The 19,660-nt window shown below is 38.5% G+C and overlaps 1 protein-coding gene and 1 long non-coding RNA gene across 4 annotated transcripts in view; one reads left to right on the top strand and one right to left on the bottom strand.

Moving 5' to 3' along the window:
- UNC5C (unc-5 netrin receptor C) overlaps positions 1–19,660 on the top strand; it is a 351,284-nt gene that overhangs the window by 224,247 nt on the left and 107,377 nt on the right. For both annotated transcript variants that reach the window (XM_032400872.1, XM_032400871.1), the window contains exon 3: positions 4,623–4,766. In XM_032400872.1, coding sequence (XP_032256763.1) covers positions 4,623–4,766 — 144 coding nt within the window. The remainder of the gene's footprint in view (positions 1–4,622; positions 4,767–19,660) is intronic.
- The window catches only part of LOC116630165, a 62,717-nt gene continuing 51,825 nt past the window's right edge, over positions 8,769–19,660 (bottom strand). For both annotated transcript variants that reach the window (XR_004298888.1, XR_004298889.1), the window contains exons 2-3: positions 15,707–15,809; positions 8,769–10,766 (exon numbers count right to left, since the gene is read on the bottom strand). This is a non-coding gene — a long non-coding RNA (uncharacterized LOC116630165). The remainder of the gene's footprint in view (positions 10,767–15,706; positions 15,810–19,660) is intronic.

Raw genomic sequence — 19,660 nt, 5'->3', positions numbered from 1 at the left:
CTGAACACTATTATAAAATTAAAATTTTGCTCAAGATAAGGAATAAATGTCATTTTACCAGATATTATTGCCATATGCATGTATAGCCTTAAAAAGATCCAATCAGAGGGTTGCATTTGCATCTGGATTTCTAAAATCATTTGAAACTCCCTATTAGCAAGTGCATATTCATATTCATTATAAGACTTCTTGATATAGCATGCTAATTACTTGCCTGCACTCTGGCTCCCAAACCACAATGAATCCTATTATAAAAGCAGATCACTGCAAACTTCAAACAGCATGCGTCCTGGAGATGCCTCTATTAAAGGAAGAATGCTGATGGAAAATCTTTGATCTTATCAGACGTGATGGAAAATATACATTTGTATTTGAGTAAATCTGTAGAACGAAGCATTTCCCCCCACCCTTAAGTAACCTGAAACCAATTTCAAGTTCCCAAATGCTCTTCAAAGCAGCCCGCCTTGGAAGTAATGCTGATGGCATTACAAATTTCAAGGTAGCTTGCTTTTTCCATCACAGGACTTCAAGCAGATTTAAAATTTTACTTTCAAAGAGAAAGGATATTACCTACTTTTACCCAAACCACTAGCCTCTGGTTTGATGAGCGGAGTGTCATAGGTAATGAACTTACCTAGGGTAATGAATAGATGGTATATAACAAAGTATCTCAGAGCTTGACTAACGCAGCTGATTGTAGGGCATTCTAAGCCTTAAGTGTTGAGAGACTTCCTGCTTCAGTTCTTTCTTGTTCTAGTGCTGTTGACCAAAAGTTGGAATGTAAACTTGGGACCCAACTAATCAATCCATCTCCTCCTGAATGGGGCGTCTATGAAGCTAAAGACAAAAATCGGTGTGTGCTTGACTCCTGCACCCACAGAGAGCCTGAGCCGCACAATTCAGAATATTCATACTGTGAATAAACCCTGTAGCAGGAGGGTCTGTCTGTGGCTTCTTAAAAAGCCTCAGATTTGCGGTCAGTAGAAACATCCATGAGCCTATTTGGGCTGAAGGATACAGTGGCTCTAGTGAAGTTACCCTAGCATTTAATTAGGTTTCCTGTAATTGCTTTAAGTAAAAAGGTGGGGAGGGGCAGGCGGGGGATGAGGAATGGAACCTGAAGTTATCATCTTGGGACACAAAATATTTGTGTGTGGTTTTAATATCCTGAGCCCATTTGTTGCTGCCCTGCATTTTGGAAAAAGCCATTATAGTTCTGAGGAAATACACACTGCAGGTTTATCAGCCCTTTGGTGACTATAAATTTATTGCAACAACTTTTAAAGGAAGAGTTTTGTTTCCAGGAACTGAATTTCTGCATGAAGAGAGGAGGTATAAACAAGTAAAACAGGCAAAAGTATGAAATACCGGAGAGTGGAATAAAAAGAAAGGTGGGAGTCGAGGGGGAAAGCTGTGCTCCATCTTTCTGTGAACGTCTAGATATCAGAAAATGAGAATCATTACAGTAGGACAGGAAAGTGAGAGGACCAAAGCAGGGATTAGGAAAGTGGAAAGGAAGTAGTGTTTTTTGTTAATAAGTTGGGATTTCTGCTGTGGAGATTGTCTTATTATTTGGACATTGACTAAAATAATACACTAATCTTTTCATAGAGGGGTGAGGGATTTAGATGCGCCAGTGACTTAAAATTATTTTTATTTTTTTTAAAGATTTTATTTATTTATTTGAGAGAGACAGAGCATGAGTCGGGGGAAGGGCAGAGGGAGAGGGAGAAGCAGACTCCCCGCTAAGCAGGGAGCCCGACGTGGGGCTGGATCCCAGGAATCCAGGATCATGACCTGAGCTGAAGGCAGACACTTAACCAACTGAGCCACCCAGGCAGCCCTTGAAAATTATTTTTAAATGGTCACTGTATAAGCATAAAAGCTTTGCTAATTTTCAAGACTTTAAAATCACTTTAAATATATTTAATAAACTTTTGACCATAGAGTTGCCCCATCAGGATCTTGCCCTGCCTTGGGCTTATAAAATCCACTTTCCTGGGCTTCATTTCAGTTCAGGGACCCTTGAGTGGATCTATGTTTCTCTGACTCAAGTCCCATCGATAGAAAATATTGCTTGTTTCCCCAGTGGGACAGCATCTACTTCTATTGGGTGTTCATTAATTTCCCTGAGGGCTTTTACCCATTTGAGCATGTTCTAGGTTTTAGGGTAAGTTTTGGAATACTCTTTTTTAGTGTCTTTAGATGACACCTTCATGTCACCTATACCAAGAAGTCATAGTCAAAGAGTTTAAGAAATCATACCTTCTAGGAACTAAGCTCTATATCTTATACATATCACACACATATATGTGTATATATACACACACACATATATATACACATATACACATATATACATATATACACATATATTACATATATATTAATTCTCACCTGATGATGTCATCTACTTGCTTAAAACACTTTAATGACATCCATGACCTTCAGAAAGAAATTCCAAATCCTAAACATGGTGTACAACAGGTTCTCAAACCATAGCAAGCATCTAAATTCTTTGAGTGCGAGTTAAACCACAAATCGCTGGGCCCAACTCTCAAAGTTTCTTATTCAATTTGAGTCTGGAGTGGGACTCAAGAGTTTTCACTTCCAACGAGTTCCCACGTGATGCTGATGAAACTGCTCTGAGGCCACACTTTGAGAACCACTGGTCTACAGGACTGTGTATTGACTGATCATTTTCTTGTCTCTAGCTTCATCTCATGCCACTATCTCTGTGTTTGGTGCTCAGCTGTCTTCTGGGTTCCCAATCTCCTCATTCTCTTTCCTGCTTCTTCCCATATGTTCTGTCCCTCTCCCTATATAATTTAACCAACTTAACTCATGTTGAATCCTTCATACTAAGTTGGGTTTACTTGTTATTCACTCTCATTTTCTCTATACTTCTCCTTTGTAGCATTGAACACAATTGTAATCAAAAAAATAAATTGTATAATCTCGGGGCGCCTGGGTGGCTCAGTCATTAAGCGTCTGCCTTCGGCTCAGGTCATGATCCCAGGGTCCTGAGATCGAGCCCCGCATCGGGCTCTCTGCTCCGCGGGAAGCCTGCTTCTCCCTCTCCCACTCCCCCTGCTTGTGTTCCCTCTCTCGCGCTCTCTCTCTCTCTGTCAAATAAATAAATAAAATCTTTAAAATAAATAAATAAATAAATAAATTGTATAATCTCTAGTTAATATGTACCCCCTTCACAATTATATAAGTTCATTGAGGGTAATGACTGTCCTACTCATCAGAGATTCACAAGTCCCTAGGGCAATATCTTTTCCATAACTGATATGAAATAAATATTTGTTCAAGGAATGAATGAATGAATACATGAATAAAAAGTACAAAGCAATATATTTCATCTTTCTTACTGTGCTTATACTTAACCCTAAGGGTCTCCCTGTTAGTTCTCTCAATAAGCACTTCATTCTGATAGAGTGTGCAGGAAAATTGGCAGTTGCCCACATACATCGTTCAGATGATCCTTCTTGCTCAGTGCAAAGAGGCATATTGCAGAATGACTCTCTGAAATAGATTTTGATATATCAAGATAAATACTCTTAAAATGATAATCCCAGATTCTTAGTTCAATTTGTGTTATGCAGGATTACATAATGCTGTAAAATAAAATCCAAATATTTGTGCATTTTAGCTGGAAGCTACTTTAACAGGATTTTGGTTACATTATAATTATAGAGAAACATTTGGGCTTTCAAAATATTATGCATAAAAAATATTATGCATGAAAACTTTAAAGTCATACATTCTTTGGATAGAATAGCAGGGATTTGTTAACTAAGACTAGTACTTTTTTTTAAAAGAAAACAGTGTGCTTTAATAACTAAAAAACAGCTATAAAAATAACTTAGTTTTAGATAATCACCACATATTTATAAAGTACTAGGTCATATTATAATAAAACCTGATATATGACATGTATATATTTATGATTTACGTACTCATGATTATAGTTTTAGATCATTCTCATTCCTTGTGAAGAGTTAGGAGGATTCAGTTATTGTAAAACTATGTAAAGTGTTGTAAAACTGTATATAGCTGTATGGTACCAGATGATACTATAATAAAATGTGATATATATTTATATACATAAACCAATATATATTTATGATTTATATACTTATGATTATAGTTTTAGGTTATTCTCTGTCATTTCATATGAGGAGTTAGGAAGATTTAATCACTGTAAGGTTATGTATAGCACACGGGTATCTTACCCATGACCTGTATAGTGGGGGTACGATCCTTAGAAGATGTGAAATTCATGTTCATGTTTGAATATACCGAGGAAGCTAACTCAGCGGAGGGTGAATATTTGTCAGACGCTTTGGGAAAAAGTGTAATTTTGTGCCGTGATAGATCTACTCCACTTTCATCTTCTGATGAAAGCAGAAGATCTGAAATAGCAAATAAGAAAATGAAAAAGTTGGGAGACAAATAATGGGAGCCAGAGGAAGATCACAGGTGGAGAGAGACAATATCTGGGATGTTGATCGATGGCATCAAGATGGATCACTGTGGGGAAATACATGGTATGATGTTTTGTAGTCTGCTAGTACAAGCCTTCTCCTGACTTAAATCTCCCTTTCTCTTGGCAGGTCTCATTGTCCGGGAAGTGAGCATTGAGATTTCACGCCAGCAAGTTGAAGAACTCTTTGGGCCTGAAGATTACTGGTGCCAGTGTGTGGCCTGGAGCTCAGCGGGCACCACGAAGAGCAGGAAGGCCTATGTGCGCATCGCATGTGAGTCACTGTGCACGGACACCCTGGGCTTCAGAACCTAGTGGAATGTGGGGAAATGTAGACTGTCACTGGCTCTAGATTCAAAGAACCCTGGTCAGAACTTCCAGATTTCTGCATTTGAGCTACACTCTCCTCTTAAGTCACCAGAATATTGTTTTTTGTTTCAAGACATGGACAGTTTCTCTTTTGGGATGTGAAAGAATTAGTGATATTTTTAAAAAGATCCTGAATTTTCTTTTTTTTAATCTGGTAAGAATTAGGCTACAGGAAAACCAACTATATATTCCTTTAATGAGTTTATTCTGCCAGTGTGTTAGAACAATGTTGGTTAGTGTTACTATTGGAAATAGGAATTACCCATACAAAGCTTCTCTATTTATTTTTTGGAGCCATTCGAGTGCATCAAAATACACCTCTGTTTTCCAAACTGTGCTAAATTCTGGAGTATTCATGTTTAGGGAGAGGTTAAGAAGTGCCTCACAAAAAAGGGTTCCATAATCAAATAAATGTGGGAAATTATTTTTTTTGGACAAAGTTAAATAGGTTTATTCATTGCAAAATTCTCAAATTTTTAAATATGCTAATGCATATTATGCCTAAGATAGAGATGTAGCCTGCAGCTCTTTCGGCAGGCCCCTTTTCTCAATGAGTGCTATTCACATCTGGAACAGCATGAATGCTGCTTTAATCTTTCGTAAGGTTCCATATTGAGATATTTTCTCAAGTCTGAAACTGCTGAAATCCATGTGAATTATGTTATTTGAACTCTTTTGTATGCCTGCATTTTATTAAATTGTCAGGGATGGATGTCAGTATCACCCACCTATCACGCGTCACTGAGTCCCAACAGTCTTGGCTCTGAGGCCTTTCCCAATTCCCTACTCACCTCTTCCCTTCCCTCCTACTTGATCTAGGTCACAGCCGTGACAAACACGTCCCAGTTAGTAGTCCCCAGGGCTCCCGTTGTTTCCCTTTTAGTCCGCCTTCCATATCACCGCAAATGCAGTCTTCCTGAAACTCCGATCTCCGCACAGATCGCCTTCTGCCCTGCTAAAAAGTTACAGTGGCCTGTGAGATAAAGTAAAGATCCCTTACGGTGCCATATGCCATCATACGAGTCCATTAGAGCTGGCATACAAAGTACCACAGACCGGGTGGCTTAACCAGCAGAAATCTCTTTGCTCAGTTCTGGAAACGGCAAGTCTGAGGTCAAGGTGCCAACAATGTTGGCTCCTTCGAGAGCCTCTCTCCTGGGCCTGTAGATGGTTGATTTCTCCACGTCTTTGCACGTTCTTCCCTCTGTAACTGTGCAGACCCAAATTTCTCTTCCTGTAAAGACACACCAGTCACATTGGATTAAAGCCACCCTAAAGGGCTCATTTTAACTTCGTCACCTCTTTAAAGGCCCTGTCTCCAAATAAAGTCACATTCGGAGGTCCTGATGGTGAGGACTTCAATGTGTGAACAGTTCAGCCCATGACAACCGTGTTTCATGGTTTACATATTCACCTGTGTTTCCAGCTCCAACCACAGAGAATGTTTCCATTTTCATCACACTAGATTAGCAATACTTTGATGTCCGTGCTTTCCAGCTATTGTTCACACTGAAAGGTTTCACCCTTCTCTTATGTCTCTTCGTTATTTGTAAACATTCATTTATTTAACCATATTTAGTAAGCATTTACTCTGTTCTTGGGGCATTTGTAGGAATTGGGTATGGAGCCAAAAACAAACCCAGGTAAAGATCCTTGCCTTCATGGAGTTTATGTTCAGGTGGGCAAGGGCAAACTCGAAATAAAATAAATAATAATCATGACCAGAGCAGATGGTAAGCGCAATGAAGAGAAGTAAAGCAGAAAAAGAGGGTATGTTGTGCTGGGGGAGGGTGGTCAGGGAATTCTTCTGGAAGATGTTGACAGTTGAAGAAACCTGAAGGAGGGGCAGGGGGACTCAGGCAGAGGGATCAGCGAGTACCACAGATACCAAGACGCCTAGGCAGGCATGCGCTGGCCTTCATAGGCAGATGGCCCGGGACACTGTAGGTGTAACAGCTTTGGTTCTTAGTTTGAGAAGAGAACTCTGGAATGTTTTCAGCAGAGCAATTCATGATCTGACTTCCGTGTTAGCAGAATCACGACTTGTGTTGAGAATAGATCAAGGGTAGAAGCACAAAGCCCAGTTATGAGGCTGTGTCTGTGAGAGATGTTAGACCTGCATAGATTAGAAGCAGTGAAGGGGGTGCAGCCTGGCTCCTGGATACAGCAGTTCCCCTCATCTGCAGGGGGATACGTTCCAAGACCCCCAGTGGATGCCTGAAACCGCAGATAGTACCAACCCCTATGTATGCAATGTTTTTTCTGTGGGTACCTATGATAAAGTTTAATTTCTAAATTAGGCACAGTAAGAGATTAATAACAGTAATGATAAAATAGAACAATGATAACAATATACTGTAATAAATGTTAGTGCATGTGATCTCTCTCTCAAAAGATCTTACTGTGCTGGACTCGCCCTTCTTCTCCTGCTGATGTGAGGCGATAAAATGCCTGTGTGATGAGGTGAATGACACAGGCATTGTGACATAGCGTCAGCCCACTGGTGGCCTTCTGATGCTAAGTCGGAAGGAGGCTCATCTGCTCCTGGACTGTAGTTGACCGTGGCTGACTGAAACCGCCGAAAGCAAAACGGCAGACAAGGGGGGACTATTGTATATTTAAGGGCGGAGGTAATAGCTTTTGTTGAAAGATTGGCTGTGAGATGTGAGAGAGAGAGAGAAGAAAGAATGATTCAAGAGGCTTGAGCTTTTTGAAGAATTTGTTTCACATGTCCTGAGTGAAGTCATTCCTGTCTCATGGGTCTCCCCATGAGCAGTGTGTCCATTCTCTTCATATAGGGCTTGTCTCAATTGAATTATGTTCACTTGTTGTAACGTCTGTATTTCATGCCAGCAAGTTCTTTGAAATCAATTTTGATTAATTCAGTTTTGCTTAACTTTATATCTTCCGTGCTTAGCACAATGCCTAGAACATCATAGATGTTTAATAAATTTTGTTGAATTAGAACTGTTATAAAAAATTCCCGGTGAAGTTTATTAAAATGCTGTATATTAAACTTTCCTCTCAGAGCATATCTAAAGAGATTTTCTCTTTGTCTTATACGGATTCTCTATGAAATAGACTCTGAGATGGGGACATGCATGCCAGAAACGTAGTGAACAGTACTCTTACGAATGGTACCCGTGGAGGAACGCAGGCCGTAGGATTGGGCAGATGGAGAAATTGAGCTTCAGGGCAGGTATGACAAAGGATGACCACATAGGGAGCTCTGGAGCTCGAATGGCCCTGTAGAGTTGCCCCACCTTGAGATATAGGGGTGAGTGGGCCTTTGTTCCTCCACATGGACTAGTCAATGGATGTCAGCCCTTGCTTTACTCCCAGCCCCTACCAGCTTGTGTGACCTGGGTCAAGTCAGCTCTCCTCAACTGAGGGCAGTTCCACGAGAGAGGCACAGAGCTGTCTCACAGGCAAAACTCCCAAAAAGTGGGGTCAGTCCTGAAAAGGGATCTCAGTGGCAAAACCCTACATTCACTATAATCGTCTACAACAAATCTTGAAGATTTCATTTTATTAATTATGAAGCTAAAAGATATTTTTAAACATTTTAAAAAGAAATAAGAAACTAATTGTTTTGGTCAAATATTTAAATGAATTCAAAGTTAGCTTCTAATTATAATCAAAAGAGGTACAATGATATAAGACTAAACCTTTATCTTTCATTGCTATGTGTTCATTAATATCAATTATAATGAATATTTAAAATCACAAATTTATATTCCATACTAAATTGGCTTGCCTAAAAGCTGAAGTTTAAGGACTGCATAGTTCCAAATGAGGAATCTCTTATTGTGCCAATTCCATATATATATATATATATATATATATATACATATATATATGTATATATATAAAATTTCATAACATATGTATGGTGTGTGTATGTGTGTGTGTATATATATATACACACTATATATGTCCCTATTCTCCACATAAAAATTAAATACATATAAGAACCCCATCTTTATTTGCAATGTATTATATAAACTTTGCTGAACGTAATTTGACATTTTCAAATAATGAGAAAACAAACTCTTTTAGTAAGAGATTAATTTGCCCATAGCACCTTTTTGTCTTCATGCAATAAGACCGAAGAACAGTTTGCCTGTAGGTCCATACTTTACTGAACTCATGTGTGTGTATGGCCAAAGAAGACCATCCAATATGTAAAGATGTAGTCATATAGATTTAGATCATGTTTAAAAAAACAAAAGGTTAAATTTCATTTCTTTTTATTAAGACTGATTTCTACCCAGCAAGTTCTTGCCAATATTGCATGAAGCTTGCAGATTTCCTAGTTTGCCCTGTTTCAAGTGAGCCTGTGGGGCTTTGCCCAGGAATATTTGACAGATGGCCATCACATAAACTGCAGTTAAAGTTTAAATTTGTCTCAGGCAAAGATAACTATGATGCTAAGGTTAAATAAATGCAATTACATCTCACCTAATTAGACTTATACTCACGTGTATGATGGAGGAGCTCATCGCTCTTTCACAAAAAAGCTCTATTTTCAGAAGTTTATAAGGCAGGAATGAATATTGGCTATTTGTTTATTTGCTTACAATATTTCGGTTATTCAAACTATGTAAAATATAAAAATTGGTTTGTGACACAATCAAAGCAGAAGAGAATAAAAGGAACTATGGAAGTTAGAATGTAGCCAGGCACGGGCTGAGAACATGACATGCCTCCTCTAGAATGGCGCACATTTACTACAGGGCCGTGCCAGGGTCCTCCGTGGGTGCCGTGGCTTCCACTGCAGAGCAAGGAGTTGCTTCTGAGAGACCTCGAGTCTATCCCAAGCAGAGCCTTTATGGCAATATGGCTACCAGTTTCATTGGGTTTTCTTCCGGTATCCCTTGTTCAAAAGCCAATGGGAAAATTCTTAGTGTTAAGGTAAGAATATAATTCAGGCAAAATGTTAGCAAACACTGTCATTCTTTGGGCAATGTCTTAGTTTTGATAGGGCTGCTATTTTGATGTTCTGATTGTTGTTGATGTGGTTGTAGTTGTTCGTGGGGAGGAATACAATGTCAGTAGCATAGTGGAATGGCTAGAGCACAGGTTTTGGAGCCAGGCTGACTTATGTCCAAATCCTAGTCCCATCACTTACTAATATGACCTTGGTCGCGTGACTTAACCCCTCTGAGCCTTAGTTTCATCAACCGTGAAATGCAAATGATAGGGTTATTTTAAGATTAAATTGGATAAACTTGTAAAGCATATGGCATAGCGCCAGACACAAAACAAATGCTCAGTGACTGATAATAGGTGTTCATAACAACCGATATTTGTGCATTTTGAAACTTCTCCGTACTCAGTTAACATTTTTTTTTTTTTCTGAGTTAACATTAAAAACTAAAAAGTCTCTTCTTATTTTACAACTTCATGTCCCAGGCCTTGGCTCTCAGTCCTAGAGGATGAAATTCTCTGCCAATTCACCTACAATTAGACTGTAATTTTTCCCCCATGCCTGAGGATGAAGGAGCACTCCATATGGTCACCCTTCTCCTACGATTCAGGAGTCAGAGTAAATTTATGTGCACAGAGAATCCATCTTTCTGGGAATGGCGGGATAGTTCCTAAGGATCTTTTTCTTTATTCTGTGTGCAAACCAATAAATCACAAAGGCCACTGGTGACAGATTGGAATATGATAGTTCCTGGGAAGAATGAAGGAGGATCAAGGTGGCCCTCTCTGCTCGTCTCTCATTGCTCATTTGTCCTTTTCCCTGGGATCAGAACCACCTTGTGACCACCTGTGGGTTCGGACTAAGCCTTGTTCACATTTGTGAGTCTGTAGTGTCTCGCATATTATCCAGAATAGCAGTGTCCAGAGACATGTAATGCCAGCCACCTATGTCATTTAGACTTTTCCAGTAGCCAACCTTAAAAAAGTAAAAAGAAACAGGCAAAATTAATTTTAGTAATATATCTTTTAGTCCAGTATATCTCAACTATCATTCCAACAACGTAACCGATATAAACAAGTGTTAATGAAATCCTTTATATTCTTGGGGCCCCTGGGTGGCTCAGTCGTTAAGCGTCTGCCTTCGGCTCAGGTCATGATCCCAGGGTCCTGGGATCGAGCCCCACATCGGGCTCCCTGCCCGGCGGGAAGCCTGCTTCTCCCTCTCCCACTCCCCCTGCTTGTGTTCCCTCTCTCGCTGTGTCTCTCTCTGTCAAATAAATACATACAATCTTTAAAAAAAAAAAAAAAAAAAAAAAGAAATCCTTTATATTCTTTTTTTGCATGATTATCTTTGAGATCTGATGCGTTTACACTTACAGTACTTGTCCATTAAGACTAGCCACAACTCAGTTGTTCAAAAGCACTGGACAGATGGGCTCTAGAATTAATGATTAGAATGGTGACTCTGTTTCAATCACTTTATTTCTCGCCTCACATAGTTACCTTTTATTCTTTTAGTGAAAACACTTAAAATCTACTCTCTTAACAAATTTCAAGTACATAATACAGTGTGATTCACTGTAGTCACCATGCTGCAGAAAAATATCCCCAGAACTTATTCATTTAGTAACTGAAATTTATACCCTTTGACCAACACTTATGTGGATTAGCTCATTCAATCCTTGCAACAATTCTATATGATGGGTGCAATAATCACACTTTTACAGATGGGAAACCTGACAACGAAGGGAGATTAAAAATACTGCCTGAGTTCACATCTGGTGTATGAAGAAGCTCTTGTGACCAGCAAGAGAGTGCATGCTTTTAACAAATACTCTGGGTACAGACAGGAGAGGAGGTGACAGTGACTTTTATGTCAGGTGGTAGTTTACAAAATTATCTTATTTTCCACAGGCATAATGTTATAAACTCACTATTATTTTGTGCAGAGGTATCAGAAGGCCTCGGGTTCCTGCCTCTCTCCTATTGCTTGGTCTGTTCCAACCTCACCGGCTTCTTTGTTTCCAGAATGCAGTACACTCATTTCAAATATAGGCTATTTGTAATACCTGTTCCTTCCCACCTGGAATATTCTTCCCCAATTCTTAAACGTGGCTCAGGCTCACTTTCTTCTTTCATTCAGATTTCTGCTGAGGTGTCACCTCTTCAGAGGGGTCAACCCTGACCGGTTGACCTAAAGCCCACTGACCCCAACTCTGTCACTCTCTTAATCCCAAACCTGCTTTAGTTTTTCTTGAGAGCATTTCTCTTCATCATTATTTGTTTCCTTTTATGTTGACTGTCTCCACCACCAGAAAATAAGCTTCACAAGATCAGGCACTTTATTTTCTTTATCGTGATGCCCCCAATGCCTAAAAATAGCGCTTTGCACATGGTTGGTGCTAAGTAACTGAAGATATAAATAAATAGAATGAAATTGAATTAAACTGAAAGCATATGATGGGACAAAGTGATGATGTTATTCAATGCCAATGATATGTTCTTTTAGGAAAAATGTTGTATCACCCAAATAATTTAAGGACATCAGGTAGCATAAAGTGATTGCTTCTCTGCCCCCCCCCACACACACACACTTCAAACCTCCAGTACATTTTTGTACTTATTTTCTTCATAGCACTTATCAACTTCTCACCTACTATGTATTTGCTTATTTATTATGTTCATGGGTTGTAGTCTACCTCCCCCACCCCCTTAGAAAGTGAGATCCACATGGGCAAAGATTTTTGTTTGGTTTATTCACCGATGAATTCAAAATGTCTACAGTGATGCCTGCATAGTGTAGGACCTCAATAAGTCTCTTAAAAGAATTAATTAATTAATAGTTCTGGTGTAGGGCAGTAGTATCCTCAATTACATAGATGTAATCCTGTGAATTATTGTGAGTTATTATATAGAGAGGTCATTGCTCGTGGCCTTGTATGTTTCTTTTCCATTCCCTACATGTCTACAGGGCAGAAAACAAGGTTAAATTATACTAAATTATAATGACTTGACCAAATAATACATTTCTTTAACCAGGTGTTCTGAAAGATTTAGGTTATACCATGACAGAGTCTGGTAGCCTAACACCAAATAGCCTGGTAGAGTTCGGCCAGTTTACCAGCACACCAGAGTAAATGGCCTGTTCATTAACATGCATTTCTGAGCTGTGGTTTGATCCCATGTGCAACTGTTTAAGCCCCTAATAAGCCAATTATAACTTACAGAGGCCAGATTTTGTATTAGATAAGATTAACTGCACGATTGAGGCTTTTTTAGATAGTAAAACAGAAATCTTTAACCATAAATTTCTTCTTGTTTCATATAAATCTCAACTGTTATATTAAATAGTTCATCATGTGGTTCCTATTTCAAGATTAAAAGCCATAAGACATACCTGATTGCATCAGTCTGTATTTTTCCAAACATATTTTCTATTGTATTTGTACAGAAATTCCCAAGATTCGCAGAGTTCCCACAAATCCATTGACATTTATAGCTCACGTTTATTCTGAGAGGTAGACAACCAGTTGATAGAACACTGTCTCATAAGTTATATTTTGGGAGAAATCAGCTATCTATGTATTATAGGCAGGGCTGGTAACCCACTGGACTAAAATATGTCATTAAAGTAATGTTTTATGCTGTATGAAAAGGGAAGTTTATGGCTAAACTGCTTATTTGCAAAAAAGCTTGTCTGCAATCATTGCATTCATTTCTTTGTACTCTGAGAAAAGAGCCTTAACTTTTTGATATGTCAGGTTCCTCATCCATAAAGTTGGCATGTTTCTTATTATTTATCCCTAAGATATACCTTAAAAAATATTATGATGGCATATAATCATTTTTTTTCTAAAACTAAAGATGCAGTGTGAATATAAAAGAGTGGCTTGTATGGGTTTTTTTCTTCCTTTTCTCTGTAATGGATGTAATTTGCAGTTCTAGCTGTAAAATATTTATTTTTTTAAAAAACCCTTTAGCGAAACTGAATACAAATATGTTGTCCTATAAATGCCCCAAAGCCAAGAAATAAAGAAGAATGGCTTAAATGTGTTTCCCTTCTGCAGGGACTTTGTTCACTCAGGAGTTCTCTGTTTAAATAACCTCAGTGCAGTAAGGGATAGCCATCCCTGGGTAAAACTGAAGACATGGTCAAGATGACGCCTCTGCTGATTTCCTTAAAGATTATTCCAATCTCTATTTCTGTATATAAACTATGATATTATTGGAAGTGTTTGGTTTTTTTTTGACCACTCCCTAAGAGTGGTCAAAAACATTACTTTTTGAAAATGTTGAAAGAGGTTACAAAATACAACTCCGATATAAGCCCCTAACAATCCTATGAGGTAGGTTCTGTTATTATCCTTATTTTGCAAACTGAAACAGAAGCAGGGAACTTGGTAACATAGATCTGAGTTGTAAACACACTTGTGACACTTCTTGACTTTTCAACCTAATTATAGAGGAAACTTCATGTAGTTCATTTTTGCTGTTGGGTTGGTTGGGGTTTGTTTGTTTTGTTTTATCATTTACAATATTTGAGACGAAAGCAAGTAAAAAAGAGAACCCCATCCAACCTTGTGTCCCTTACATTTAACGATCACTGAAAGAGTTGCTGGATTTTAAAAAAAAAATCATGATTTTTAAAAAATTCCAGCCAAGATAAGATAACCTATTCTTGAAAAAGGAAACCATGGCAAATTTTTTACGGTTCTGTGGCCTTAAGTAGGCATTTTTTACTTTTAATAAGTGCCCAAAGCTCAGAAGAGTAATCTAGTACTTTTGAAATATGCTCTACTGGTCAGTTCATAGCAGTTATTTCCCATTAACAGCCAGAGTTGGTGATTTAAGCATAAGTGGTACTCTACTATGACAACATAATAAACACCTTTTATCATTGTTGGAAGAAAGATATATTTTTTTAAAAAAAAGATTTTATTTATTTGACAGAGAGAGACACAGCGAGAGAGGGAACAAGAAGGAACACAAGCAGGGGGGAGTGGGAGAAGCAGGCTCCCTGCCGAGCAGGGAGCCCACTGGACGCAGGGCTCGATCCCAGGACCCTGGGATCACGACCTGAGCCAAAGGCAGACGCTTAACGACTGAGCCACCCAGGCGCCCAGAAAGATACTTCTTTTCCTTCTAAAAACACAAGTATTATGACTCTATGTGGCCATAGAACTATTTCATTCACTAGAGTAGCACTTTGAAACTACATTAAAACAATTTTTTTTAAGTTTTAAAAAATGGTCAATGCCTCTCTGTTCATTGAACATGTAAAAAACTAATTGAAAATTTGGAAATCTGAAAATGTGAGTCATAGTAAAGCAACTGTGTTTGCTCAATACAAGGACAGACCAGTGTCAGAAAGTGCAGAAGATTGTCAGAAAGCATGGCGGGTAACTGCACCGTGAACCTCTCTGAAAGAGGTACAGAAATTCCCTAGATCAAGAGCCACGTTGTCAAGACCAGCTCAGTTTGGGAGACAAGAAACTTGATTCTGATACTTGGAGTGTGGCCTCTTGGTAGCAATAAGTGAATAAAGTAATTTATTTATTTAATTAAATATCCGTATAGCAGGAACTCTGTAAAAGTTCAAGAGCTACACTGATTTGGGGCTCGATGGAGTGGGTCTCTGAATGAGAACATTTACAGAGAGCTTTTAGGTAATAGCACTGCCCTCCTAAGGGTTTTTATGTGTATTCCTTTATTTGATCTTCACAATAACCCTAGGCGATAAATACTGTAATTATCTTCATTTTAGGGATGAAGAAACAAAAGCATTCAAACTTCCATAAGTACAGGACCAGGATTAAAGTCAGGCAGGTAAATCCAGGCTCCACACTCATAGCCACTGTATGGGATAATGGTCCCAAAGGCATCGGGGTCCTAATCCCTGGAACGTAGAAATCTTACCTTACATGGAAAAAGGACCTTTTTTGGACCTGCTTAACGATCTTGAGATGGAGAGATTTTCCTGGATTATCCAGGTGGCCCCTAAATGCCATCACAAATGTCCCTGTAAGAGAAAGAAAGAGGGAGATTTGACACAAATAGAAGAGGAGGAGGCCATGGGACTGGAGAAGCAGAGATTGGAGGGAGGTAGCTACAAGCCAGGGAATGCTAGCAGCCACCAGAATCTGGACGCGACAAGCTGTGGATTCTCCCAGAGAATTTATGGAGGGAGTACAGCCTTACTGACCCCTTGATTATGTATGGCCCAGTGAAACTGTTGACCTCTAGACTATGGGAAAATAAATTTCTGGTGTTTTAAGCCAGTGCGTTTCATAGTAGTTTCTATAAGAAACAAATACAACCACTATGTAGACCCACATAATGGGGTAGCCGGCTTGTAAATAGTTGATGAACTTGAACAAGTTAGTTAACCTCTCAGGGTTTTAGATGCATTATCTGTAAAGGAAGAGGGTTGACCTGTGCAATTTCAAAGAATTTTTATAGTTACCAGAAGAGAAATTGTTCCCAGACCTTTGGTAATGGGGCTTGCCAGGTTATTTTGGAAATTGATTCTAATTCAGCATTAATTAAAGTTCTCCTATGTACTAAGCACCAAGCACCAAGATATATTTGACCCTAAAGAATTTTTAAAATGAAAAAAATTAGCATTCAATTGGCTGGGATTAGTTACTTTATCTTTTTAAAGTGAAACTTAGCAGTGATATGATATCCAATAGAAAGCTGGCCATAACTATGCAGACACACCCCATCTCAGAAAGTTCTGTGCAGTGAACTCTAGGGTTGGGGATGCAAATGCATCATATCTTGAATGCTAACTCTTACTTAGTTATACCTCCCAGGGTTCTGTGCTAGGGAGGCTAAGTGAAGCTAAATCCAGACTCCATAGGGACGCCTGGGTGGCTCATTCGGTTAAGCGGCTGCCTTTGGCTTGGGTCATGATTCCAGGGTCCTGGGATCGAGTCCTGCATCGGGCTCCCTGCTCAGCGGGGAGCCTGCTTCTCCCTCTGCCTGCCCCTCCCCGGGCTTGTATACTCTCACTCTCTCTAGCAAATAAATAAATAAAATCTTTTTTAAAAAAATAAAAAAATAAATCCAGACTCCATAGAAAAGAATTTCATGACTTACTCTTTGGACACATACACTGTGAGGGAAGGCGGTGGTGCCGAACACTTGCTATTCCTACTCTAAAGAACAAGAGCTGAGCAGAAGTTATAACCACTCTGGACAGGTTCCTCCTTACCTGAAAGAGCTTCAGGCTTTTGTTTACATAGCAACCATAGCAATGAAGACATTGGTTCGGAAAAGAATGTGGGGACGTATTTATCTTATTGTAATCATCAAAAATTACAGAAATAATGACAAAGTGTCTTTCCAGCCATCAAGAAAACTTTTGGTTCTCCTGACTCATGTGCTAATAGTTTCCACTTATTTAAAATGGAATCATTTCCATTTCTTTAATATTCTGAAATCCTAACATTTATTGCCTAACATTCTTTCTGAAAGTAGGCAAGAGAACATAAATTAATAATTATAAAATGTGAATTCAGAAAATGTTATATATGCAATCCTACTAACAGAAACAGCTTGGCCCACCAAGCTGTCTTTCTCAGTTAAGCATCTGAGAGTCCGAAGAGAGAAGAGCTGTGGGGAGAAATCCAGGGGATCATCTCTGAGGTGAGAGACAGGCCACAAGAAACACTAAGGTAACTTTGACACTCAGCACTGAGTTTGCTAGATCAATGTCTCAAAATGGCAATCCACAGGCTTCTTGGTTTGGCCCTCAAAATGTTGGCCCACACAAGAATTCTTGATAAAGTTTTAAGCAATTAACAACCTACGCAATTAGAAAAAAGAAATCATATAATAATTCACATTACCAGCTTCTGTTAGCAATCAAATGCGGGGTCTGCAGTCCGCTGAGTCTGCATTCCTACATGACAACATACAGCTTATTGCTGAGTAACAAGAGTTAAAAAAAAAAAAAATGTGGATTGGTTTTGTATCCTTGTCTCTATTAAAATTTAGAAATGAAAAATAGCCCAGGTGAGCATCATGTTTCAATAAAAAAAATTATGGTGCCTAATAGTCTATCATTTGTGTTACCTGCATGGTCCCCAGATACACGTGACATTTTGATCGCTATGCTAGACAATGTCAGCTGTCAGCCTGTACAAAAACTTTCCACTACTGACACTCTGGAAATACCAGTGGAGGGACCATTAAAAACCAGGGGGTAAGAACCACACTGCTGAAGCAGGCTTGCTTGCTTCCCACGGCCTCTCAAAGCCTCCCTCCTGCTGCCTATAGTATCTAGCCCAGTGCCATGGATAGCATGGGTGTTCCATAAATAATCAATCAGTCATTAAGTGGTTCTCAGATTTAAGCACTGTGCATAAAACACACCTGTGGGACCTTTTACAAGTGTAGCTTCCCAGGGCCCAACCTGAGTATGAAATCTGCCTTTTTATCAAGCACAGCATGGTAGTCCCTAGATTTCTCTTTGTGAAACATGCTCTTCAATAATTAGCCCTCCCACATTCATAATTGTTTTGTCTCATTTTATTATGCTTATTTGGACTGGCAATGATAATACCTAATATCTGTATAGTATGATAAATTTGCTAATGTGGTGGGGAAAGGTGAGGTGGGGGAGTACTATCTTTTGGGCACATATATTCCAGGCACGATGTTAGGATTTCATAGGTACTTCTTCTGATATAACCTTATAAATTAGTTACTATTTTTATGCCCATTTTTCAGCTGAAGAAACTAAGGCAAGGAGAAGTTACATAGTGTGCTCAAGGTCACACAGCTAGTTAAGTGGTAGAGTCAGACCTGAACCCAATTTTCTCTATGCAAAGACTCTGCTCTTAGCTACAATGTTATCTTGCCTCCTAGAACTTTCAGATTTTCACAGTGACCTACAATAAAAAATATAGTCCACTTCTTCTTACGCATAGAAATACACACAGATATGTTCATATGTTTGTGCGTGTGTATATATATTATAAATATGTATGTATATATATACATATGTGTCAGTGTGTATATATAATATATAATACACACACATATATATATACACACATACACATATATACACACAAAATACCCTGTATGATACCTCTTGGCATTTTCTGTTCATTCTATTTCATATTTTTTAATGTTGTTTTTTAATCCACTAAATTGATTTCATAACCCTCTAAAGGGTCATGACACACAATTTGAAAAACATAGCAATAAACTTTAAATTCCAAAAGAACAATAAGGAATATTAGATACTATAGTTTATAGACCATATGGCCAAAGTCTGTAAGAGAATGACATGCTGAAAATTGACTCCTATGAGCAATCATCTTTCATTCCAGAACTCTCTGAGTATTAATAATAGAAATCATTATAATAATTTATTACATGTTTTGTGCTTTATAATCTTTCAAAACCTTTTCAGATCCAACATCTCGTTTAATATTCACCAAACCTTATGAGATCTAAAAGCAACAACAACAACAACAACAAAAAAAACAACCAACATTAATAATATGTCATTTATCTTATTATTCTGTGGAGTTTAAGGATTTTCATTTCCACCAGGACAGCCTATTGAACTGAAGTATACCCACTGGAGAATTCTTGACTTCCTGGTGTCAGTCTATCACATTGCCAAGATTTGGTCTTCTAAAAAATATTGTATTCTAATAAATCTTTCTGTACAATGAAGTAGCTTGCTGAGGAAATAAACATTTTTAATAAACATAAACCATTCTAAAACACTCAGAGTAAGAACATATTCATTATCTTTTTCGAAGAAAATAATATCAGCAACCTTCCTGCTCAGACACAATAGGGAGATCTTTGGCTGATATTTTTTGGGGGGGTTCCATCCATAATCAG

This window comes from Phoca vitulina, unplaced genomic scaffold (assembly GCF_004348235.1).
Source record: "Phoca vitulina isolate PV1807 unplaced genomic scaffold, GSC_HSeal_1.0 scaffold3, whole genome shotgun sequence".
Classification (NCBI taxonomy): domain Eukaryota; kingdom Metazoa; phylum Chordata; class Mammalia; order Carnivora; family Phocidae; genus Phoca; species Phoca vitulina.
Note: the sequence above shows the minus strand (reverse complement) of the source record. Positions and strands in the feature narration are given on the sequence as shown.